A 26,919-nucleotide genomic window follows, 5' to 3' on the forward strand; every position below is an offset into this window, starting at 1 on the left:
CTTTCTCTCCACCTCACCCTCCTTCTCTGAAATAGGTCACAAAACCCTCATGTGAGAGGTACGTACCTTCCCTATACCCAAAGGAAAGGCACATTCTTAATTCCAAGACAAAGAGACTCCAAAGAAGAATCCTAAAAAAATAGGGCTTGCTAAGTTTCCCTCAGTTTACTATAGTTACCTCATACTCTTTATCCTGTCATATTCCTCCACTTTGTATCAAACCTAGCATAAAAACACACAGGTCTGTTTCTTTGGGTCTTTATTTCCTTGTGAAGGTTCCTGTGTCACATACCATATTAAATAAGTTTTTATGCTTTCCTTCTGTTAATCTGTCTTGTCAGTTTAACTTTCTGACCCTACAAGGGTCAAGAAAAATTATTCCTTTCCTATACAATCAATCACGTTTCTTTAGTTATATTACCTTCAAAATTTTCACACTGTGCCTTTTCCATTTCATCTTTTGCACCTGGGGTTCCCTCTTATATATAAACTAATAGGTATTAGGGATCCTGGATTATCAATTCCTGAAAGTATTCTAAATTCCTTTGCAAATTTCTCATAATCTTATTTAGATTTTAGAAAACATGCAGCCATGATTCTCAGCTTAGAATGAGACCAGGTCTTAAAAATCAATCTTACGGGTTTTCTCTCTTCTGAAGGAAGTTTAGCTTTAAGAGATAGTGAGTCTTTGAGTTTCTGGCCAGCTTCAGGGTAGGGAAACAGGTCAAGGAAGAGATGGGGCAGAGCAGAATCGAGGATTGTAGAACGAGGGAAGATGAATAAAATGAGAAAGGACTTTGGTTTTCAGTTGTGATTAGGAAGGATCTGAAAGACAAAATTGTTTTAATTCTCTTACATTTTTTCTTTTACCTTTGTCAGGGAATCCCTTAAGGAAGCAGTTTTGGTTCCGAATTTCTTTTGGCAGACTACTGAATATTTGGTATTTGTTCCTTTTTTATTCTGAAGTGTCCCTCAAATGAATGTTCAGATTGCATCAAACACATAATTATATGGCTTTATTCTCTTGCTCCAGAACATCTAATGGGCACTCATTGCCTACAGCTTAAAGCCTTGCATTCAGCATATTTATCGTTTAATCCCCAGGTTTATGATGTTTCCATAGTGTATACCTTGTCACATGTGCTATTTCATCTACTACTTGTGTTTTTAAACTTTTCTCTGTTGAAAAATGCCTTCTGAGGCTCCTGGATGGCATAGTCGGTTCAGCATCTACCTTTGACTTAGGTCATGATCCTGGGTCCATCTGTTTCTCCCTCTTCCTCTGCCATCCCCTAACCTCTCGCCCCCCGCCCCCGCTCACTTGTGCTCTCTCTCTCTCAAATAAATAAATGAAATCTTAAAAAAAAGAAAGATCTTTCTGATTACTTCCTGAATCCCACACCGCCAAGTTATGATTCCTATTAAATTGTACTTACTCTGTGTTATATTTCCTAAGGTCATATTTTTGCCCTTAAAATTTTTTTTTCATTTTATTTTATTTCTTTTCAGTGTTCCAGCGTTCATTGTTTATGCACCACACCCAGTGCTCCATCAAATACAACATTTTTGTTTTTTATTGAGATATAGTCATATGAGCTCTATAGTATTGTCCTTGATCACTTTCCAGTTACTGTATGCTCTTCTGGAAATGTATCTTCCTTTTTAAGTGCTGATTGTGTTTAGTAATAACAAGGGTCATGATTTTTTTTTTTATATGAGCTTTTCTTCTTTCAAACCAAATTTTAGTTCAAAGTTTTTCTGATCAGATTGTAAAACCTCCTGCAGAGCACGTTCTTTCTAGTCTTTGTAATGTGTAATTTCTTCCTGCCTTCTTTGTAGCCAGTTGTTATTCACAGGTGGAAATAATGTCTGTCTCATCCATTTACCCTTCCTATGACTTTAAATAGTCAGAAAAATAATCTAGGTTACTTTTGGTGTTATATTTTGATCCTTTATCAAATCAGAAGAAAAGAGTGTGATGAGTGGTAGATCTAGGTATCCCATGTACTATACCTTTCAGTTAGCTATATATAGTAGATCCTGTTTCCTCTCCAGAGAATAAGGGTCCTGATATTATCTCTGTCTCCTACTCAGAGTAATAGAACTAAAATCTGCTGCTTTATACTTTTAGACCTGGAAATCTCCTTCATGGGGCCTTTCTTTATTTTCTAGGCCTAAATGCATAGTTAGGGCAAAATCTGGTGTATAGAGAGCTGTGATCAACATATTGGGTTAAAATTTTTCAAACCAGGCTATGTTTTGGTTTGCCTCATCATGCCCTATGGTATTTCATGTTCAGATTTATTTTGGATTTATTTCATTTCTTAGTCTTCTCTGTCCTGTTCCATTATTAGCTATGGAAATGGTTTTGATTTATCTCCATCTTGTAGTTTTGTTTGCTTTCCATTTTCTGTCAGAGAACCTCCAATCTTATCGAAGAAACCACCACTAATGTTACTTCGCATTACCTTCTTAATAACATTTTAAGGTATATAAACATATGTTTAATGGATGTCTCAGATAAGAGTAGAGTTAACCCTTTAACAGTACAAGGTTAAAATATGTGGGCTCATTTGTATGTGGGTTTTTTCAATAAAGGACAGTGCTGTAAATGTGTTTATTTTCCTTATGATTTTCTTTCATTCATTCATTATTTCTTTTTTTTTTTTAAAGATTTTATTTATTTATTTGACAGAGAGAGAGAGAGAGAGAGATCACCAGTAGGCAGAGAGCCAGGCAGAGAGAGGGAGAGAGAGGGGAAGCAGGCTCCCTGCTGAGCAGAGAGCCCAATGCGGGGCTCAATCCCAGGACCCCGAGATCATGACCTGAGCTGAAGGCAGAGGATTAACCCAGTGAGCCACCCAGATGCCCCTTCCTTATGATTTTCTTAATAACATTTTCTTTTTTTGATATAATGCAGTATTATAAATGTATTTTTTCTTATGATTTTCCTATTTACATTTTATTTTCTTTAGCTTACTTTATTGTAAGAATACAGTGTATAGTACATATAATGTACAAAATATGTGTTAAATGGCTATGTTATTGATAAGGCGTCCGGTCAACAGTAGGCCTTTAGTAGTTAATATTTTGTGTATCAAAAGTGATACACAGATTTTTGACTATACATGGGGTCCCATACCTCTAACACCCACATTGTTCAAAGGTCAACTATACAAGCAGAATCTTTAAAGAATCTTAACAGCAGTCATTTATCTGAGAATTTAGGCCAGCTATCTCAGGGTATACCAATAGTTTTGTGGTCTTGGCAAATGTTTGTATCCACTGTTTATGTGTCCATTGTACCTGTGGTTGAGTTCTTGTTTCAGTGAAGGTACTTTAATATGTATCGTGTGTGTAGTATCAACAATCTCTTTAGTAAAAACAAACATGGCATATCAATTTTATGTACTTTAATTTCCACAGTATATAATCCCATCTCCTGGCCTATTTGCCTGGTTCATTTGCTTCTTGTTACTCTACATGCACTGTGTTGATATCCCAATTATATATCAGATTCTTTTTTTTTTTAAGATTTTATTTATTTATCAGAGAGAGAGAGGGAGAGAGCGAGCACAGGCAGACAGAATGGCAGACAGAGGCAGAGGGAGAAGCAGGCTCCCTGCTGAGCAAGGAGCCCGATGTGGGACTTGATCCCAGGACGCAGGGATCATGACCTGAGCCGAAGGCAGCCGCTTAACCAACTGAGCCACCCAGGCGTCCCTATATATCAGATTCTTATGACAGAATTTCTTATTTGGGGAGTGAGTGGAATTTTACTTGCCTTAATTAAATATGAATTCAAATGAAACTAGATACAGATTATCTCTAGCTATATAGATATTTTAATGCCATGTGAAAATACTTGATGAGCTTAACTGAGTCTTTGTGTATGATACAAATGTTAACTAAAATCAGTTTTAAGCCTTTTTAGAGTATTTTAAAATTTTTCTTTTCTGATTTCATCTTCTGGTCCTTATTTTTTTCATTATAATGGTCACCATGCCTTTATTTGTCCTAACAGGTTTTCTATAAATGAACTTTAAAAAAAACAGATAAAAAATAGATTGTAGTTTAACTCAATAAAATGACAAGAAACTGAAATAATTTCAAATGTAAGTCTTTAAAAAATTTTTCCTTTAAAATTTTTTAAACTATAAAATGTATAGTTTTTTCCCCAAAATTGATTTCTGTAATGGTTATAAACAAAATTTAAAAGTTTTAAAAAGTTGTATAAAATTATTATGCATTTAGAAGAAATATGTTATAGTTAGTTTATATAAGAATTGAATATCTACACTTTACTTTTTTGGAGTGGGAAAGTTTGTTTTTATCTGGTGTACTATAATGAAATACTTTCCATATTTCAAATTCAAGTTTTAGATTAAGTGAAAATAATCATTTAAATAATTAAATTGGGGATTACATTGATTTCTACAGCTTCCTTACCAAGGAATTCAAAGCATTCTGGATTTGAACTTTCTCATGTAATAATTCTCAAACTAGAAGAAACCTTTTCTGTTCCTGGCTTGAGTTAGTGTTTAGTTGTATTTTTAGTAACAGTCCTAACTCAGTAGCTATGTAACCACTGAGCGAAGATGGAGTCACAGGGTAAACTGGGCTTGCTTCCCACAGGGAGGGCTGGGAGTTGAGCAGGAAGGAAGGCCTGTTTGTCAGTGCCTTGTATGCAACTATGTCTGAGTAGGCAGCGGGGCGACACAATGTCTCCCTTGTACAAAGTAACTCTCTTAGTGAGTGCTCAGATATGTGAGGAAAAAAGTGTTTGGGTAAGTGAAAGGGAAGCTTGGGGTGTTTCAAGGAGATTCTTTTCGTGTTTTTGTGGCATTTGGATTTCAGGGAGTGTACTATTTGTTGCTGCAAAGTACTGGCTTTGTTTTCAGTGACATTTTAGACTTTTTGAACAAGCTTTACTGTAGACAGATTGGAGCTTCTTACTTTCTAAACTGTGAGCTTAATTTTAAAAATACTATTTGTTTGTGATGAAAATTTAATGTGTGCTTCTTGAAATCAGTAAAAGCTAATTGTGGCATTTATTTTTGGGAAGGAGTTCTCTACTAGACTTAAAATCTTCTACTTTTTCTAATTATTTTCATTCTGTATTCAGAACCAGCTAGTGATAATGACGAAAACACTAAAAGCTGATTACTGGTGTTTAAAATGTATAATGTTGATAACAAGGATAATTTGCTTGTTTTAAAACACTGGGACCATTGTTACTTAAGTGCCTGTGATATGAAAGTTTTTAATTTACTTCAATTTGAATGCTGTAAAGTTCAGTTTTCACCAAAAAAACCCGGTTACTTTTCTTATGGGAATTTTGATTTTGTGATTAGCTAATATAAATGGCTGGTATTTTTAGCATGTCATTTTTATATTCTCAGCAGCGTTTAATTATCAAGCTATAAGTAGTTAACTTTTACAGAGTGTGTACATGTTTATTGTGTTTTGCTTTTGAATCTGTCTAGTGGAGTGTGACAATATGAACCGCTTTGACCGGTCAGACAGAAATGTTCGGCAGTCTCAGGAAGGATTTTGGAAAAGGCCACCCCAGAGGTGGAGTGGACAGGAGCATTACCACCTCAGCCATCCTGACCACTATCATCACCATGGAAAAAGTGACTTGAGCAGGTGAGTCTAGTTTAGATTACATTTCCTATCTTTTGATTATTTTTGAATTATTATATTTCCATGCCCCCTCAAAACTATTTTTTAATTTGGTTTTTAGATGTACCAGAAATATTTCAAATTATGTATGATACTACTTGGAATAATTTGTCTAATTCTTTCCTTTTGGCCCAAATCATTTTTCATTAGCTTTATCATAAATAAAAATATTTATGTCTGCTATTTAGACTTTATGTTTTGGTGTGATTTTCTAGTTCTCATTTGGGAATGATTATATGTTGAATTTGTTAATTATTTTAAAAATAATGTATGAAATTAGTGCGAAGTGATTTGTTTTCTTTTGCTTAAATAAATTAAAACTTAAAAGTTTCTCAAGTACTATTAGAAACAGAAGATACTGTACAATGCCAGGATTCTTTTCCTTTTTGAAGCATATAGCATAGTTTTAAATTTGATAAAAGAGAAATAATATGGCTCTGTAGTCAATCAAACCTGAGATTAAACCCTGGCATGATACAGATTAGCTTTGTGAGCTTAAATAATTTATTTAAACCCTCTCTACTTCAGTTATCATCCATAAAACAGAGTTGATAATACTTTCTGTGTTCAAGGATGAGAGACAAAAGTACTTGAGCATTATAAGGATTAGAGTAGGCACCCCAATGTGGTGGTAGTTATTATTAATTTTCTTCCTTTTTCCTTCCTTGTTTCATTTCACTAGGGATCTGAGGTAATTTTGGGGCACAGTTACCATACAGATAATAAAAATTGGATAAAGAAACAATGGAAGGGAAATGTATGGTCCCATATAGTTCTTGAAATAAGAAAAAAAAAATTGTCTCTAAGAATCCTTGTAGCAAAAACAAAGAATAAACTTTGGTCCATTACAAGATTTATACTTTACATAAGATAAAGAATGTGTTTCTCCTGAATTGATTTGCTTTCACGAGACAAAAACCTAAGAGAAGTTGCTTTGCATGAGTTCTTAGAAGGGGAATACTTTGTGATATAGTGGACAGGTCTCAGACAGCTTCCCAAAATTCCCTAAGTCCATTTTTTACTTATGTTCTTCAGTGCAAGCTACAAAGAAGTAGTGAGAAAAGGCAGTTCTGCAGTGGGTCACAAAATAATGAGGTTTAACTAAGAATCCTTCTGTTGATATAATTTTAAATGATAAAATGTAGACGATCGGAAGAATACATGGAATATATATTTTTCCAGTAATTATGTTGGTTATTGTTTTTTATACCTGGGCTTTTGATAAGGAGTGCTCATCAGAGAGTTGTTATTGTCAGTCAAGAATATGATGTAAAGGTAGTTGTGATTGCAAATAGTGAAGATTATGCTTCCCTCATCTTTGACGGTTGGTTTATAGGAAGGTAAATTTAAGGCCAACTTATAAAAATTTAGAAGCCTAACTAAAAATGTGAACCATTGCTTATACTTCTGATAAGATTTATTCATCCATTTAACAAATACTCATTGAGAACCTACATGTTGAATTCTGTGCTAAATTCTAAAGCCAGGATGAATTTGGAGATAGTGGGAGAGGTGATAGCTGTGGATTGGTAATGGCTTCTTAGAGCATTGTTCTGAGGATGCTAAAAACAATTATGTAATGCATGAGCTCAGTTGGAGTCATCACAGTTATTGGTTATGTAGAAATTCATGTGCCTCTTCCATCCCATGCAAAGTTGAGTAGTAAATACTTTTTGGATGTTGATTCTGTGGGAGAGGTAGGTATATTACAGTGTTAGTGCAGTACAATGATGATAGGTGCTTAATTAAAGTGATTTATATAGGACTCCAGAGACATGCAGCATCTGGATTTTGTCTAGGGTAGTGGTCTGTAAAGGAAGTTACTATTGATCGGGTAAGTGTGACTGTAGAGATTGTAGAGGAGTGGTTTCTATAGAAGGATGAGTATTCAGATGGAAAAAAATAACATGTACAAAAACATGTATCAGTACTATGGACTTTTTAGAGAGTTTAGTTCATACCTGGATTGCTAAGTCATTTGAAGGAATGAATAGATGTGATCTCTAACTCTAACGGCAAAACTCTCTAAGATAAAGAGTGACAAATTTCGGTTAAAATGGGATTATAAATTATACTGTCCCAAATGGAATGAATTACATGGATGGAGGTGGTAATCTCTGACCCTGAGGATAAGCAAGCTGAGACTGATTAGTCATCTTTCAGAAAAGTTAAAGAACAGTTTCCAAAAACCATATCCCCAGATGTTAAAAGGTGTAGAAGAATGATTTTCTGATCAAATAAGTACAGGAATAAACAAATCAATGTTAAATGAGTTTTTTGTAAAGTGGACTTTGCATTACCTTTAATATATAAATATAGTACTATGATTTTACAAAATGTGTTAAAAGATAGAATATATAGCCATTTCATAAGACATATGACCGCAGGTCCTTTTACATGGTGTATTTTGAGGGACTAGTGATTTTTGGATCATCAACACTGGTGATTCTTAGGGAGGAGAGAGAAATGTACCATATTCTTGGGGGTTGCTCATTTAACTCAATGCAGAACTTCCCAACAACTGGGCACACTGGTTTTTCATGAATAGTTATAGATTAACCATTTTATGGATCCCTTCAGGCTTTGAGGTGGCCATCTGGATTTGTGATATCTAGATCCCCTAGAGCTAGTTATGAATTTGGATGGTACAAAGAGGATAAGATAAGATAAGCCTTACTCTCCAGTATACCTTTAAACTATTCTTTTCTCTCCATGCCTTGATTTTAAAAAGTTTGGATGCATTAATCCCAGGGCCTTTTGACATTACATGTGTAAAAGTATCTCTTCCCATTCTATGACTTCTTGAGTGTAAGTTCCCTTTCCTTTCTATCCTTTAATTCCCATCATTGTCCTTTTTGTTTTGTTTTGTTTTTTAAATTATAGGAATCTGTCTTATCCATAATTTAGGGGACTGGTAGTTCTGAACCTCTGATCATTTTCCTTTGTATTTTTTTTTATTAAAATTTTTTATTTTTTATAAACATATATTTTTATTCCCAGGGGTACAGGTCTGTGAATCACCAGGTTTACACACTTATGATAATACTATGCTCTCTTTCCATCTGGCCTAAGCTTTCACTCCTCTTTCTTCCGCAACCTCCTTCTTTCCCTGTTTTTATATGAAGATTCTTATTTTCCAGTCATTCTAGTACTTCACTATGTAGAGGTAGGGTCTTTGTCTTCACTCCTTATTTGCTTCTCATCAAAGTTATTTATTCTTCAGACTCTTTCCTTTGAGACTTAGGGCATTTGGCTATATCAGATCCTCCTTACTGGTCCCTACAGCTCACTCACAAAAATCTTGACCTTGGCTCATTTTGCCTCTTCATCATAAGCTTTGCTGCAGTCCTGAATGTCTCCAGTGTTCATACACATGATTCATTTAACCTCCTGGCTCCTTAGTGTCTTAGGATTCTCTATACAAGATCATGTCATCAGAGATTCGACATAGTTTTACTTTTTTCTTTCCCATCCAGTTACTTTTTTCCTCCTGCATACTTCCGATGACTAGAACCTCCAATACAGTGTTGAACAGGAGTGGTGAGAGCAAACATTTATGCCTTTCTAATGTTAGGGGTAAAGCATTTAATCTCTTACTGTTAAGTATGATGTTAGCTATGCGTTTTTATAGGTAGTCTTTATCATTGAGGAAGTTCACTTCTGTTCATATTTTGTTGAGTGTTTTTGTCATGAAAGAGTGTTGGAGTTTGTCAAATTCTGTTTCTGACTACTGAGATAATCATTTTTTTTTGCATCTCTTAATGTGGTATACAACATTGATTTACATATGTTGAACCAATCTTGCATTTCTTAGATAAATTCTAGTTGGTCATGGTATATAATCCTTTTATGTATTGCTAGATTCAATTTGCTAGTACTGTGTTGAGGATTTTTGTGTATATATTCATAATAAGTATTGCTCTGTAATTTTGTTTTTTTTTAGATGGTATTATGGTCATATACATTGAATAGGAAAGTTTTCTTTCATTTTTGTTTTTGGAAGAGCTTATAGAATTCACCAGTGCAGTTATTTGGGCTTGGACTTTTCTTTGTGAAAGTTTTTTGATTACTAATTTAATCTCTGTAGATATTCTATAGATATTCTATAGATATTTATTTGGATTTGTTAGTTTGTGGTATTATTCAAGCCTTCTGTTTTGCTGACCTTTTTCCTAGTTCTGTTCATTAATGAGGAAGAAGTATTAAAGTCTCCAACTGCAATTTATCTTGTAGGGAAAGTCTGAATGCAACACATTCTCTCACTTTTTGTTTATATGGTAATGTTTTAATTTCTCTTTAATTTTGAAGACTAATTTTGCTGGATATAGAATTCTTGGTTGACAATCTTCCATTTAACATTTTTGAACCCCATGCATTCTTTTGAAAAATCAGCTGTTAATCTTACTGAGTGTGTCTTCTGATGAATCATATTTTTCTTGCATTGTTCAGGATTCTCACTTTTTCTTCAGCTGTTTTTTTTTTTAAGGCAGATTTGAAGTCTTTTTTGTTTTAACATTTTATTCATTTACTTAACAGACAGAGATCATAAGTAGGCAGAGAGGCAAACAGAGAGAGGGGGAAGCAGGCTCCCTGCCAAGCAGAGAGCCTGATGTGAGCCTCAATCCCAGGACCCCGAGACCACGACCCGAGCTGAAGGCAGAGGCCTAACCCTCTGAGCCATCCAGGCGCCCCTTTCTTTAGCTTTTGATAGTTTATGTGTTTCTCTTAATTTAATAAATTTTGGAGTTTGTTGAGCTAATAACTAGACAACAATTTTTTTAAATGCCTTGAACCAGTAAGTATCCCCGATTTTGCCATGGGGCTCTATGTGTGTATGTGTTTAGGGATACTTTCAACAACTTGGTATTGCAGCTCTGCCTTAATCTTCATTTCCTCCTTGCTCAGAGACTCTAGGTCAGCCAAAGATGAGAGGTGAAGGCCTTTCCAGGTATTTCCTTGGCATGCACACAGCCCTACACAGGTGTATGGCCTTCTCTGTGATCAAGAATATGTTGGGGTATTTCAATGCCTCCTGTGGGTATCTCCTTCCTCAGGTTTTTCTTTTAAGTTTTTTGATCACTTTCTTGTTTTTTATATTCTTTTTTAAAATAGATTTTATTTATTTATTTGATAGAGATCACAAGTAGGCATAGAAGTAAGCAGAGAGAGGCGGGACGCAGGCTCCCCGCTGAGCAGAGAGCCCGATGCGGGACTCGATCCCAGGACTCTGGGATCATGACCTGAGCTGAAGGCAGAGGCTTTAACCCACTGAGCCCAGGCACCCCAATCACCTTCTTGTTTTGATCGCTGTCTCTGGCAGCGTAATATTTTTAAAAATTGCTCTGATTTTTTTCAACACATGTGCTAGAGATAAGTCTGTTCCTACTGAAAAACCTCGGAACTGGGTCAAATAAAACAACAACCAAGAATGGGCCTTTTCTAGGGAGGTGCTAGTTAGGTCAAATAGTAACTATTTTCTGGAAATGGTACTTTTCCAGCAATTCCAAACCCACTTTACCATTTCACCCCTCCTCCTAGTGATTGCTGAGTTTCACTGCTATTATGCTTCTAAGGCTCTTATTTTTCCAGGCTACCACAGAGCTGGGAAGATAGGCATGGCAACAGAGTAAATTAAAATCCACAGAGCTTGTTCTTACCAAGATTCAGCTGGGTTTTCTTTTTTTCCCTCCCTCCCTCCCTTTCTTTCTTCCTTCCTTCCTTTCTTTCTTCCTTGGTTGTGGCAGGCATTTGGTTGATTTCCACAGTATTGAGTAAGTTGATTTTAACAAATTTGCCAGTGTCATCAGTACTTTTATGGAGGAGTGGACTTTTTGGAGATCTTCATTCTGCCATTGTGGAAATACTTCTGTCTTTTTTTTTTTTTTAAACTAATAGACTTCATTTCTTAGAGCAGTTTTAGTTTTAGCAATATTTAGCAGAAAGCACAGAGAGTTCTCATATACTCCCTCACCTTCTTTTATATAATTTTTACTATTATTAACATCTTGCATTAGTTGTTACAGTTGATCAGTCAATATTGATACATGGTTATTAATTAAAATCCATAGTTTACTTTGGGGTTCACTCTTTGTGTATACATTCTGTGACCTTTGACAAATACCTAATGATATACATTTACCATTACCTATCATACTGAATAATTGCCCTGCCCTTAGACTCCCATGTTGTCCTTGTATTATCCCTTTCTTCTCCCTTAACCTCCACCAATACTAAGGGCAACCACTGATCTTTTTCCTGTCTTCATAGCTTTGCCTTTCTCAGAATGCCATATAGTTGTAGTCTTCTCAGATTGGCTTCTTTCTCTCAGCAATATGCATTTATGTTTCCTCCATGCCTTTTCATGCCTTGATAGCTCATTTCTTTCTGTCATTAAATAATAGTCTATTGTGTGGGTGTACTGTAGTTCATTTGTCCACTTACCTCCTAAAATACATCTTGATTGCTTCCAAAACTTGACCATTGTGGATAAAGCTGCTCTAAACCTTTATCTGTGTAAGTTTTGAACTCATTTTGGTAAATATCAAGAAGCACAGTTGCTGGATCATATAGTAAGATGTTGAGTTTGGTACAAAACTGCCAAATTGGCTGTACATATTGCATTTTCTCTAGCAGTGAATGAGAGCCCCTGTTGTTACCATCCTCACCAGCATTTTGGTGGTGTGTTTTGAATTTTAACCATTCTATAGGTGTGTAGTGATATCCTATTGTTTCAATTTGCAGTTCCCTAAAAATATAAAATGTTGAGTGTTTTTTCATATGCTTATTTGCCATTTGTACATCTTCTTTTGTGAGATGTCTGTTTAGAACTTTTGATTGTTTTTAAATTTTGTTCTTTGTTTTCTTATGGAATTTTAAGAGCTCTTTGTCTTTTTAGATACCAGTCCTTTATCAGATATTTTATAAATATTTTCTCCTAGTCTATGACTTTTTTTTTCCCAAATCTCCTAATGGTGTTTTTTCAAAGAGCAGATATTTTAAATTTTATGCAGTCAGGTTTACAAATTATTTTCTTTCATAGGTGATACTTTTTGTGTGTATCTAAAAAGTTACTGCTCAACCCAATGTCCCCTGGACTTTCTTCTTCACTACCTTGTAGTTTTACATTTTACCTTTAGGTCTTTGATACATGTTGAGTTAATTTTTGTGTACCATGTAAAGGATCATTTCTTTCTGTATGGATTCTAGTTTTTTTAGTATCATCGTTGAAAAGACTATCCAGTCTCCTTTTTGTTTTTTGGGTTTTTTTCTTTTCCTAGGTTTTCTTTGTTTTTCTTTTATTGAAGTGTAATAAAAATACAGTGTTATATTAGTTTCAGGTATACAACATACTGATTCAACAGTTTTATACATTACTCAGTACTCATCATAAATATAGTCACCATCTGTCACCAAAACAACATTATTATAATATTATTGACTATATTCTCTGTGCTGTAGTTTTCATCTCTGTGACTTCATTATTTTGTAACTGGGAATTTGTACCCATTTCTACCCTTTATTCATTTTCCTTATCCTCCTTCTTAGATTCCCATTGGCACCCATCAGTTTGTTCTCTGTATTTAAAAGTCTGTTTCTTTGTTTCTTTGTTCATTTGTTTTTTAGGTTCCATGTATAAGTGAAATCATGGTATTTATCTCTCTTTGTCTGACTTATTTTACCTAGCATAATACCTTGTAGGTCCGTTCATGTTGTTGCAAGTGGCAAGATGTTTTCTTTTTTTTTTTAATAGTTGAGTAATATTCCATTGTGTGCATACATGCACATACACACACCACATCTTTATCCATTCATTCATCTATCAGTGGACACTTGGGTTGTGTCCCAATACGTAATTATCTCAGCTATTATAAATATGCTGCAGTAATTATAAGGGTGCATGTATCTTTTTAAATTAGTGTTTTTGTTTTTCCCGTCAGTAGCGGAATTACTAGATCATATGGTATTTCTGTTATCCTGTGTTCTTTGAATTGCCTTTTCTCTTTTGTCAAAGATCATTTGACTATATGTGTGGATATATTTTGGATTCTCTGTTTTGTTATAGTCATTTGTATATTTTTTCATCCATACTACTGTCTTAATTACTATCACTTTGTGTAGTAAGTCTGAAAATCAGATAGTGTCAGTATTCTGACTTTCTTTTTCTTTGTATTGGTTATCCTGGCTCTTCTTCTTGTTCGTATAAACTTTAGAATCACTTTGTTGACATTCACAAAATAATTTGGTGGGATTTTAATTGAGGGTATGCTGAAAAAGTTGAAAAAACATTGAAAAAATTGAAACATTGAAAAAATATAATAACCATGAATGTAAAAATACATGTTTAATTTTTAATATACAACTTTTATTAAAGATGAAAAAAGAAACACTAAAGGTTTTGTGAGGTCAAAGTGTAACTCAGATTAGGAAATAAATGAAGAAGAAAAATTCTCTTTCTCCCTGTCTCTCACACACACATTTCCACTTACTGTTCTCATGTGTGAATCACAAGCCTTCAGAGTAGCACAGAATCACACATCTTAGTAATTAAGAAGCTCCGGTAGAAGTGAAGGGTATAAGTATGTGGGTACAGCCACATATTTGGAGAGATTTCTTTAAAACTGCAATAATGATTATGCATTGATGTGATTATTAGGTGTGTGGATTGTTGATGCTATTGTATGGATTCAATTTAAATGAGTTTAAAAAAACTTATCTCTTAGAGATTCCTTTTTGCAGTTATTCTGATGCAGTTATTTTGGGGGGATGACTTTATTATCTATACTTCTAGAACAATATTGTACAATATTGGTGATGGTAGACAGTTCTTTCTCATGCTTCTGTAACTACTGAACTCATTTTTGCCTTAACCCATCCCTATATTGGTTCCCTTCTTCATATTCAATAGCCTGTCTGGCCTGTGGTTAGCTGCAGTCTGCCTGTACTAACACACTGCTAATAGTCCAGTGTGTTCCCCCAGACAGCATGCAGTCTTCTTTTGCTTTCACTATTTAAGTTCTCTACCAGAAATCCACGATTGTTAAAGTCTGTATACAAATAGATTTATGCCTGTCAACTTATTATGGGTTCTTGTGTCCAATAATTCCACTATTGTCCCATGTTTATTTTTCTTTACATTCTTTATGTCTTCAAGCTTGGGACTCTTGGAACTCATTCTGTTTTAAAGGTTCAGATTGACATGTGTGAACTGCATCATCCTCTCAGAATGTGGAATCTCAAAATCTTCATTTTCTTTCTGTCCTATTTTTTCCCTCTCCTATCTTTAATGGTATCCATTTATTTTCTGAAAATAACCCCTGGTATATATTTGTTTTCTGTTACATCTTTGTCTTCTTTTGCCTCTTGACCTTCTCAGTTATCTTCATTTTTTTTCAGCTGAGTTCAGTAAGGGTGTTATGTTATTTCCAGTGTATTGTCAGATGGTTTCACACCAAATACCTGGGTATAAACAAATCGTGTTAAAATTTATCAATTGGGGGGGGCACCTGGGTGGCCCAGTGGGTTGAGCCTCTGCCTTTGGCTCAGGTCATGATCTCAGTGTCCGGGATCGAGCTCTCTGCTCGGCAGGGAGCCTGCTTCCCTCTCTCTTTCTCTGCCTGCCTCTCTGCCTACTTGTGGTCTTTGTCTGTCCAATAAATAAACAAAATCTTAAAAAAAAAAAAAAACCCTACATATCATGAACTAAAAAATTTAAAAAAATTATCAATTGGGGAATATAGGTGAAGGTTATAGGGCATTATAGTATTCTTTGGACTTTTATGGTAGAAAATTTTTTCAATATACAGAAGTTGGAAATTATACTAACCACCGTAATACAATAGCAATTAGTTAACATTTACTATATGTCAGGCACTGTTCCAAGCACTTTAAAACATATATTACCTCATTTGAGACTTATACCAACCTAATGAGGTAAGTGCTGTTATTATCCTCATTTTATAGACCAAGAAAATGAAGGATTGATAAAGTAACTTGTCCTGTTACTAGCTAGTAAGTAACAAAGGTGAGATTTGAACTCAGGTAATCTGTATAGTTAATATAAAAATGAGTTTTCAAAGATCTTGTAATCTAATTAGAGGTGATAGCTCTATAGATTTCTTTAATTTGTATTAAGTAAATTAAGGATCCTAATGTGCTAGTTTTATCTAGTTGAGAGGATCAGGAAGGGCTTTTAGAGGAAGTAGCATTTTAGTATGAGGAGAAGATGTAAGTTTCATTTTGGGTCTCATGGTGTAAGTATTTGAAATGCAACCTAAGGTATATGAGATTTATTTATTTTGCACTGGAGAACATTGGGAGTTAAAGAAATTATGGCCCAAAGACATTAAGTATTTTTAGTAGCTGGTTACTGTCAGTCAGGATTTAAACCTTACTCCTAGGTAAGAGGTGGCTCTTATATACCATTACAGTTTTCTAGGTACCAAATCTTTGACTCTGTATTGTTAATGATAAAAACTTGTGACTCTTCTTTTGAATGTTTTTAATTCATTAGTTTGTTACATGTAGTTAATTTTTAGTCAACCTAAAATAAGCCTTACTCTGTACCTGTTTCTTATATTGTAGATTGCAGACCAGCCTCATTCAGTCTCTTTCCTTTCCACTCTTTGTTTTATTCACTTGGTAACATAACAAGTAAAGTTTAATTTGTTATTAACTGGGACTTTTTAATGTAACTGCTTCCAGATTATACTTTTAAAGTAGTAACTAAAGAACTTTAGAATTTCAGCCTTGGAAGCTTGAAAAGAAATAACCTAGTGGTTAAAATCCATGATCCTTAATCATTCAGGGAAAGCAACAACAACAAAAATAAACAAATAAAAAGCTAACTGGTCTCTGATATAGAGGAAAAGAATATACAGTGTGTGTCTTCATGGAGTTTATAATTTGGCACAGATTGCCAATGAACACAATATACTATGTCAGGTAATATGGTGGGGCATATTAGAGGGCTCTATAAGGACACCCCTGGAAGTACCAAACCCTGCTTTGGGGGGATTAAGGAAGCTTTCCTTGAGGAAATGCCAACTAATTTAAGATGAAGAAGAGTTATCATTCTCTAGATCAAGTGGCAATGGAGGATAGGGTAGGTAGCCTGACCAGGAGTAAAGAGAGTTTGACATAGGTTTGGAGATGGGGGAGATTGTAGTGTGCTTCAGGCAGTCTCAGGTAATTGACTGTGGCTTAAGAAGTCAGTTTAAGGAAGGCAGATGTGTTAAGGGATAAAGTTAAAGAATATATTGGATTCAGTCTATCTTTGGCCTCAAAAGCCATATTTAAGTGTGTCCCTGTCCCTGAAAAACATGTCTTGCACTTTGTGCCATTGCTTTTTATTTTCTTTTTCCAGAAAGCCTTCACTTTTCATTCCAGTCAAATTCAAACTTTATAGTTCATCCCAGGTTCTTTTCTGCCCAAGAAAATCTTCCTAAGTATGTCAGCATTTTTCCCCGAAAATATCGTTTACCTCTTTTCTTCATATGCCAGATAATTCTGTATTTTTGTTTTACTGCTTTGCTAACTTATTATTACTATGTATTTTTTTATCACTTCCTGTATAGATTATCCATCTATTCAGTAATGAATGGTTAAATCATACTAATTGATCAGTATTTGAAATTTAATAATTCAACTATGACTTGAACCATAAAAATAAAGCAGAATTCTATATAAACACATTAGATCTTAACTATAGATCAGCAATTTAGAAGTTCTTAAATTTTTTTTTAATTAGGTTAAAACCAGAATCAGACCTGAAATCCCATATGAAAAATAGTTTCAGAAAAATATAATCTTGTGAAAACCAAGCTTATATTGAATATTTAAGAGTTTGGAAATTTGGGACTATTTGTTTGAAAACCAGAAAATTTAGTGAAAACCATGTTTCTACTTTTTCAGTCTGGTTAAAAATTAATGTGTTGTGGCTTTTGCAAATTTAATGCATCATGAATTTAACTTTAATCCTGATATGTTAACATAACCATTATTTGGAGAGAATACTCTTTCAGTGTGTTATTTTATATATTTTGTTGTTTTAAATTTGTATATTTATATATGTATATTTATACACATATATATTTATTAAAATGTCATCTATTTATTTATTTGACAGAAAGCGAGAGAGGGAATATAAGCAGGGGGAGTGGGAGAGGGAGAAGCAGGCCTCCTGCTGAGCAGGGAGCCCCATGCGGGGCCTGATTTCAAGACCCTGGGATGACCTGAGCTGAAGGCAGACGCTTAAAGACTGAGCCACCCAGGCGCCCCCATATATATGTATATATCTATTTACATATATACTAATTTCATGTCTTAAGAACCAACTGGAACTATGTATTATATGAATGCAGTAATTTCATAATTGATGCAGCTAATGACTTATGATTAAAACATTGTGTTTTTCACATCCATGAAACAAATCGGCCCTAGGTTATTTTTTTCCTGCTTTTTTCAGCATGCATGTTATATGAAACTAAAGGGAGGTTTAAATTTTCTTAGAGTAGATTTCTTCGAAATATAGTTTAAGATTATGAAATAGGTGGTTTGTATAAGACTTTTATAAAACCAAGTTTAACCTTTATTGGAAAAGAAGATTTATCAATAATGAAAAAACAAAACAAGAAGTAACAGTTCATCTGTCTTAACTGTTTGCTGGGACTTAGAAGAGAATGGAATCTAGCAATATGTGACCAAACTGGGAATTAACATAGGTAACATAATTATGGGGCTAAAAATAAGATGTGAAATTCAAGAGGCCAATTAAAGTCAAAAGCTAAAGAGCGGACAATCTGTTCAGGCAAGAAAATAAGTATAATTTTTTTCAGACAAGACCTTTTCCTAGAATTTTTTGTTTCTCGTCTATTTCCTAAAGAAAAAGGTTTATTCACCAATCTGTAGAAAGCAAAAGGGGGAGGAGTGCAGAAGATAATTATGAGAACTAGAACTGATTGGAAATTTTGGTGCAAACAAATTCATTTTCTGAGGTAAACAAAAGTCAAATGTGATAATGATAAATGATTTATAATAATCACTGCAATAATTTCATTACCCTATTTCTTTCTGAAATTATATTGTATATCTTTTCCCTCCAACTTCTTCCCCTGTCCTTCCAGAGGCTCTCCCTATAGAGAATCTCCTTTGGGTCATTTTGAAAGCTATGGAGGGACCCCCTTTTTCCAGGCTCAGAAGATGTTTGTAGATGTACCCGAAAATACAGTGATATTAGATGAGATGACGCTCCGGCACATGGTCCAAGATTGTACTGCTGTAAAAACTCAGTTACTCAAACTGAAACGTCTGTTGCATCAGGTAAGTATATATGAACGTTTTTAGTTCTGATATTTTGAACTGTAAAATGGATTGACTTTACTTTCTTTTAAGTTAATTGGGTTTATAATGCCTATTCAAATTTCTGTAGAAATAATGCTTGTAAGTAATACATAACAAACTTGTGTTGGAGAAAAAATATTTTTTTTTTGTGATGCTTTCAGTACAGTCCCCAACATTTATGAGCTGTGTGATATTTGGCAAGCCAATTTTTCTCCTATTTCCTTATATTTATAAAATCGTTGACAGAATTAGAAATAGTAGTTGTAAAATTAGAAGTATCATAGACATTCAGTCATCAGTGGCTGCTACTATAAGTTCAGCTACATAAGAAATAAACAGCGGTTTTTACTTACATAATCATAGTATATAATTTAAATTCTGTTTGAAAACTTCAAGTTTAATCTTACTCAGTCCTTTTTTTTTTTTTGAGAAAATTGAGACTTGTAGCAGTGATGAGACTTGTCCAAAGACACAGGGTGAGCTTATATTAGAAGCTATCTTCTTATTTGGTAGTACTGTTTTTGGTTCAAACTTACAGACAAGGTCAGATGAACAGAAGAAAACTAAAGAATAATTTTAAATCATGGGTATCTTTTGGTTAGTTTTAAAGCTGTGTTTGTTTTTTGTAGACTAGCCACATTTTGCTTAAAATTATGGTTGAGAATGAACAATCTAGCTTCTCTGCTGACCTTATTTTCTGGATTACCTTCCTCAGGGTTTTATGTTATAGCTTCTTATGAGCAGGGACCAATTAAAATTCCTGGTGTCCATCAAAACCAAACTCTTGACAGATGCTCAGTAAAGGCTAGTTGAAGTGAAATATGGCTCCTGTGTTAGTAACAATAATGACAATTAGTGTAAATATCCTATTAAAGTCTTGAAAATTGTTATGTAAGTACTTGATAATGTATTCTTTGGATTACTCTTTTCCATTTTTGTGGATTTTGGATTACTTTTTGAAAATAAACTTTTCTGTGCTATGCCTGGGAGCAAGAAAGTGGAAGATCTTTTTCGGATCCGGGATCTTGGGACTTCTCCGAAGGGAGGAAAGTGATTTCATGATTGAAATATTCAGACATAGAGCTTAGAATTTTAACTGTAACTAGGAGATAGACTCTGGTTTATAGTGTTTCTCTGCTCATTAGTCTGGGGAGATTTTCTCATCAGAAGCTTCAGAGTCAAAGGAAAAAGAAGATAGAAGTGGTAGGGGAATAGCTAAAATATGTTCAAGATACTATGAGTCCTTGTACTACTATACCACATGCCCTCTTTTGTGTCTGGGTTTATTGCTCTGAAACATGAAGCATGATAAATACCAGCTAATCCGACCATGCCACGTCTAATAATAGAAGTAGTATAATTCAGGAGACAATACATGAATTGATAACCAATGATAAGTACCATAAAAACAAAACTTTTTTCGGACACTTTAAGAAAAACTGTGACTCTCTTAATGGCTCTTTTCTGTCATTATCACCTCTGAAATGTTATAGTAAACACTGGTCAAGTTAACTTTACTTTTTGTTTATAAAATGAAAACAAAATTATGAGAAGAGAAATTGCAGAACCTTCTAAGGGCATCTTTGAAATTTCCCAAAATGCTAACAGAAGTTAAAAGCTAAATGAGTCTAAGATTTCATATAACTATTTCTATTTTTTCTGCATTTAATATTACTAAATTTTAAGAAGTTCAGTGTGATACATATACATAGTTTAAAAAAATTCATATCATATTCAGAGACTTACTGAGAATACAGTATTTCTGTTCTTCTCTCCATCTCAATCAACCTTTTTATTCTGAACAGATTACTGTCTGAAGATTTTTCTAGAACTGTCATTCAGAGTCTTCCTTTTGTCATATTGTGGGATTGGGTCCACTATTTCTTGGGTATCTTTTTAGTTTATTCCCTCATTTTGCTAGAGTATATCTTTAATTTACTTTTAAAGAGAGGGCGAATGGATGGTAAATTTTTTTTAGTTACTGCATTACTAAAAATTTCTTTTATCTACTCTAATATTTGATATTAATGATTTGGCGAGGATGGAAGAAATGATTTTTCCATTAGAAATCTGAATGCAGGGGCGCCTGGGTGGCTCATTGGTAAAAAGCCTCTGCCTTTGGCTCAGGGTCCTGGGATCGAGCCCCACATCGGGCTCTCTGCTCAACAGGAAGCCTGCTTCCCCCTCTCTTTCTGCCTGTCTCTCTGCCTTCTTATGATCTCTGTCACATAAATAAATAAAATATTTACAAAAAAATCTGAATGCATTCCTTTTTTGGGATTCAGGTTGCCACTGAGAAGAGTCTACATTCTGATCCATTTTATATATTATTTGCCTGTTTTTATTATTCTGAGAGATGTATTAATCCTTTTTTTCCTGGTACTTTAATCTTTTATTTTTGGCATTATGTAGTTTCACAGAGATGTCCTGGGATTTGAGTTGTGTTGTAGTTGTTTGTATGTTTCCTGTTTAATGTATGGGTAATTTAGTAGACTCTTTGGATATACATATTGTGTGAAATTTTTTAAAGTTTTTTCTATGATTTTTGTTTTTACCTCATTTTCTCTATATCTTTCTGGAATTCTTGCTAATTACAAACTAGAGCTTCTGAATTTATTCTCAATCTTTTATCTTTTTCTTTTATACTTTCCTTTGGTTTTCATTATCTTTCCTCATATATTCCCTCAACTTCATATTTCAGCTCTCCATTTCTGTTGAATTACTTACCTTGACTAGTGTATCCTCAGGTTCCAGGAACTATTTATTATATACCATTCCTTATTCATATCATTCAATTTTTGTTTTATCAGTAACTATATTAAGTAGAGTGTTCCTGCTAGTTTTTGTTAAGATTTCTTAGGATCCTTATATTATCTGTCTCTTTCCAAATACGCATTTTGTCCTTTATGTTTATTTTGTTTTTTTTTCTTTTGGAATCTTTCTTCAAATATCTAATGATTATTTGCTATTTATTAATATTTAAGAGTGAGGAATTAAAAAGTTGATTCCAGACTTTTTATATGTGGGCTGGGCTGGTCAATTGGCTGGCTTGATTTTATAGTACTAGATGGATATTGAAGGACCCTCAGTATCTACTGAGTGGAGGATTTTTTCCGTCTTAGGTTGTTCTGTTTTCTCTAGAGAAGCAACCTCTGATTTTTTTGCTTGGATTAGAGGTAAAAGACTAGAAGTCTGTTCTTGCGTTGTGTAGACTTCTAGTTAATTCCCATCATCTTTAACCTTGATGGGTCATATTCTTACTTTTTTCTGTATCTAGCATTTTGACCCTTATTGGGGTTGTATAGGGCAAATTGGTTCTCTTTTTGTCCATGTTCCCTATCCATTCATACTGCAGTTATGTCTTTTTCCAGTCCTGCTAAATCACTTATTAAAGTTTCTGTCCCTTCTGTAATTATCTTTATTATTATGGTTTATATGTTTTAAAATTTTTCTTCTCTATCATTTTAGTATAGGACTAAAAGAAAAGATTAAAGTATTTCTACTCAGAAGTCCTCTTCTTTGGGGGCACCTGGATGGCTCAGTCGGTTAATCATCTCTGCTCTTGATTTTGGCTCAAGTCATGATCATAGGGTGGTGAGATCGATCCCTGCCTCAGGTTCTGCACTGGGTGTGCAGCCTGCTTAACTTTCTCTCTCGGGACACCTGGGTGGCTCAGTCAGTTAGCCATCTGCCTTTGGCGCAGGTCATGAACTTCAGGTCTTAGGATTAAGTCCCGCATCAGGCTTTCTGCTCAACGAGGAGTCCGCCTCTCTCTCTGCCTGTTGCTCCCCCTACTAATGTACTCTCATTCTCTCTCTGGCAAAAAATTAAAAAAAAAAGAAAAAAAGATTTCCTCTCCCCTCCACCCCCCATACTCCCAAGAAAAGGGGGGGAGTTCTCTTCTTTTTAAAAATACAGGGAAAATGTTTTTTAAATTACTTTAGCTATATGAATGCCTCCTTTTGAAATTTCAGTGTGTCACAGCTCAAAATTTGATTGTTCCTTGGATATTCTTATTGTTTGCTGGATTTGCTATTAGAGAGGTGGGATTTTGCTCTCATTTGCAAACATAAGAATTTAAGTAAACACTGGTAACCAGTATCTGTTTGGGCTACTCATAAGAGATTGATTATTATAGGGAGGAGTCACCCTGATTTCAATAAAATATGAAGTCCTGCAAGATTTAACTGAGTACTAGCTCAGAAACAAGAATGTCCACAAAGGATAAGGGGAGGAGTCAAGATGGCGGAGAAGTAGCAGGCTGAGACTACTTTAACTTGCAGGAGATCAGCTAGATAGCTTATCTAAAGATTGCAAACACCTACAAATCCATCCGCAGATCGAAGAGAAGAAGAACAGCAATTCTAGAAACAGAAAAACAACCACTTTCTGAAAGGTAGGACTGGCGGAGAAGTGAATCCAAAGCGACAGGAAGATAGACCCCAGGGGGAGGGGCCGGCTCCCAGCAAGTGGCGGAGCAACGGAGCACAAAATCAGGACTTTTAAAAGTCTGTTCCGCCGAGGAACATCGCTCCAGAGGCTAAACCGGGGGGAAGCCCACGCGGGGTCAGCGTGGCCTCAGGTCCCACAGGATCACAGAGGGATCGGAGGTGTCTGAGTGTTGCAGAGATTACAGGTATTAGAACGGGGAGGCTGGCTACAGAGGCAGAGCCGACAGTGAGCTCACAGCTCAGGGGTACCTTGAACCGGTCGCAGGCTCGGTGAGCTCGGAGAGCGGCTGGAGATCAGGCAGACGGGAGTTACTGGGCACTCTTCTCTGAGGGCGCACTGAGGAGTGGGGCCTGGGGCACTCGGCTCCTCCAGGCCAGAGACTGGGAGGCCACCATTTGTATTCCCGTCCTCTGGAACTCTACTGAAAGCGCCCAGGGAACAAAAGCTCCTAAAAGCAAACCCGAGCGGATTACTCAGCCTGGCCCCTGGTAAGGGTGGTGCATTCCACCTGGGGCAAAGACACTTGAGAATCACTACACCAGGCCCCTCCCCCAGAAGATCAACAAGAAATCCAGCCAAAACTAAGTTCACCTACTAAGGAGTGCAGTTTCAATACCAAGGAGAGCAGCAGAATTCCAAGGAGGAGAAAGCAAAGTACGGAACCCATGGCTTTCTCCCTATGATTCTTTAGTCTGGCAGTTAATTTAATTCTTTTTCTTTTTCATTTTTTTCTCTTCTTCTGCTAAATTTTTTTTAACTTTTACCCTTTTTTAATGTTTTTTAACTAGTTTATCTAATATATATATATTCTTTTTTATACTTTTCTTTATTTGTTTTCTTTTTTTAATTCCTTTCTTTCTTTCCTTTTTTTTCCCCCCTTTCTTTCTTTCTGAACCTCTTTTTATCCCCTTTCTCCCCCATCATGATTTGGGATCTCTTCTGATTTGGTTAAAGCATATTTTCCTGGGGTTGTTGCCACCCTTTTAATATTTTCCTTGCTCCTTCCATATACTCTTATCTGGACAAAGTGACAAGGCAGAAAATTCACCACAAAAAAAAAAGAATAAGAGGCAGTACCGAAGGCTAGGGGCCTAATCAATACAGACATTGGTAATATGTCAGATCTAGAGTTCAGAATGACAATTCTCAAGGTTCTAGCTGGGCTCGAAAAAGGCATGGAAGATATTAGAGAAACCCTCTCAGGAGATAAAAAAGCCCTTTCTGGAGAAATAAAAGAACTAAAATCTAACCGAGTTGAACTCAAAAAAGCTATTAATGAGGTGCAATCAAAAATGGAGACTCTTAATGCTAGGATAAATGAGGCAGAAGAAAGAATTAGCGATATAGAAGACCAAATGACAGAGAATAAAGAAGCTGAGCAAAAGAGGGACAAACAGCTACTGGACCACGAGGGGAGAATTCGAGAGATAAGTGACACCATAAGACGGAACAATATTAGAATAATTGGGATTCCAGAAGAAGAAGAAAGAGAGAGAGAGGAGCAGAAGGTATACTGGAGAGAATTATTGGGGAGAATTTCCCCAATATGGCAAAGGGAACAAGCATCAAAATTCAGGAGGTTCAGAGAATGCCCCTCAAAATCAGTAAGAATAGGTCCACACCCTGTCACCTAATAGTAAAATTTACAAGTCTCAGTGACAAAGAGAAAATCCTGAAGCAGCCTGGGAAAAGAAGTCTGTAACATACAATGCTAAAAATGTTAGATTGGCAGCAGACTTATCCACAGAGACCTGGCAGGCCAGAAAGAGCTGGCATGATATATTCAGAGCACTAAACGAGAAAAACATGCAGCCAAGAATACTATATCCAGCTAGGCTATCATTGAAAATAAAAGGAGAGATTAAAAGCTTCCAGGACAAACAAAAACTGAAAGAATTTGCAAACACCAAACCAGCTCTATAGGAAATCTTGAAAGGGGTCCTCTGAGCAAAGAGAGAGCCTACAAGTGGTAGATAAGAAAGGAACAGAGACAATATACAGTAACAGTCACCTTACAGGCAATACAGTGGCACTAAATTCATATCTCTCAATAGTTACCCTGAATTTTAATGGGCTAAATGCCCCAATCAAAAGACACAGGGTATCAGAATGGATAAAAAAACAAAACCCATCTATATGTTGCCTACAAGAAACCCATTTTAAGCTCGAAGACACCTCCAGATTTAAAGTGAGGGGGTGGAAAAAAATTTACCATGCTAATGGACATCAGAAGAAAGGAGGAGTGGCAATCCTTATATCAGATGAATTAGATTTTAAGCCAAAGATTATAATAAGAGATGTGGAAGGACACTATATCATACTCAAAGGGTCTGTCCAACAAGAAGATCTAACAATTTTAAATGTCTATGCCCCCAGCGTGGTAGCAGCCAACTATATAAACCAATTATTAACAAAATCAAAGAAACACATCAACACTAATACAATAATAGTAGGGGACTTTAACACTCCCCTCACTGAAATGGACAGATCATCCAAGCAGAAGATGACCAAGGAAATAAAGGCCTTAAATGACACACTGGACCAGATGGACATCACAGATATATTCAGAACATTTCATCCCAAAGCAACAGAATACACATTCTTCTCTAGTGCACATGGAACATTCTCCAGAATAGATCACATCCTCGGTCCTAAATCAGGACTCAACCGGTATCAAAAGATTGGGATCATTCCCTGCATATTTTCAGACCACAATGCTCTGAAGCTAGAACTCAACCATAAGAGGAAGTTTGGAAAGAACCCAAATACATGGAGACTAAGCAGCATCCTTCTAAAGAATGAATGGGTCAACCAGGAAATTAAAGAAGAATTGAAAAAAATCATGGAAACAAATGATAATGAAAACACAGTTCAAAATCTGTGGGACACAACAAAGGCAGTCATGAGAGGAAAATATATAGCGGTACAAGCCTTTCTCAAGAAACTAGAAAGGTCTCAGGTACACAACCTAACCCTACACCTAAAGGAGCTGGAGAAAGAAAAAGAAAGAAACCCTAAGCCCAGCAGGAGAAGAGAAATCATAAAGATCAGAGCAGAAATCAATGAAATAGAAACAAACAAACAAACAAAAAAAAACAATAGAACAAATCAACGAAACTAGGAGCTGGTTCTTTGAAAGAATTAATAAAATTGATAAACCCCTGGCCAGACTTACCTAAAAGAAAAGAGAAAGGACCCAAATAAATAAAATCATGAATGAAAGAGGAGAGATCACAACTAACACCAAAGAAATACAAACAATTATAAGAACATACTATGAGCAACTCTACGCCAACAAATTTGACAATCTGGAAGAAATGGATGCATTCCTAGAAACATAAACTACCACAACTGAACCAGGAAGAAATAGAAAGCCTGAACAGACCCATAACCAGTAAAGAAATTGAAACAGTCATTGAAAATCTCCAAACAAACAAAAGCCCA

The 26,919-nt window shown here is 35.3% G+C and overlaps 1 protein-coding gene across 8 annotated transcripts in view; it reads left to right on the forward strand.

Moving 5' to 3' along the window:
* CCSER2 (coiled-coil serine rich protein 2) overlaps positions 1-26,919 on the forward strand; it is a 187,570-nt gene that overhangs the window by 89,454 nt on the left and 71,197 nt on the right. For 5 of the 8 annotated variants that reach the window (XM_059397936.1, XM_059397935.1, XM_059397939.1 and 2 more), the window contains 2 exons: positions 5,487-5,649; positions 18,807-19,002. In XM_059397936.1, the coding sequence (XP_059253919.1) occupies positions 5,487-5,649; positions 18,807-19,002 (359 nt within the window). Of the gene's footprint in view, positions 1-4,641; positions 4,788-4,874; positions 4,967-5,486; positions 5,650-18,806; positions 19,003-26,919 lie in introns of those variants that run through there. The other 3 variants (XM_059397940.1, XM_059397941.1, XR_009403943.1) reach the window with 3 other exon arrangements.

The sequence above is a fragment of the Mustela nigripes genome, chromosome 4 (assembly GCF_022355385.1).
Source record: "Mustela nigripes isolate SB6536 chromosome 4, MUSNIG.SB6536, whole genome shotgun sequence".
Lineage (NCBI taxonomy): Eukaryota > Metazoa > Chordata > Mammalia > Carnivora > Mustelidae > Mustela > Mustela nigripes.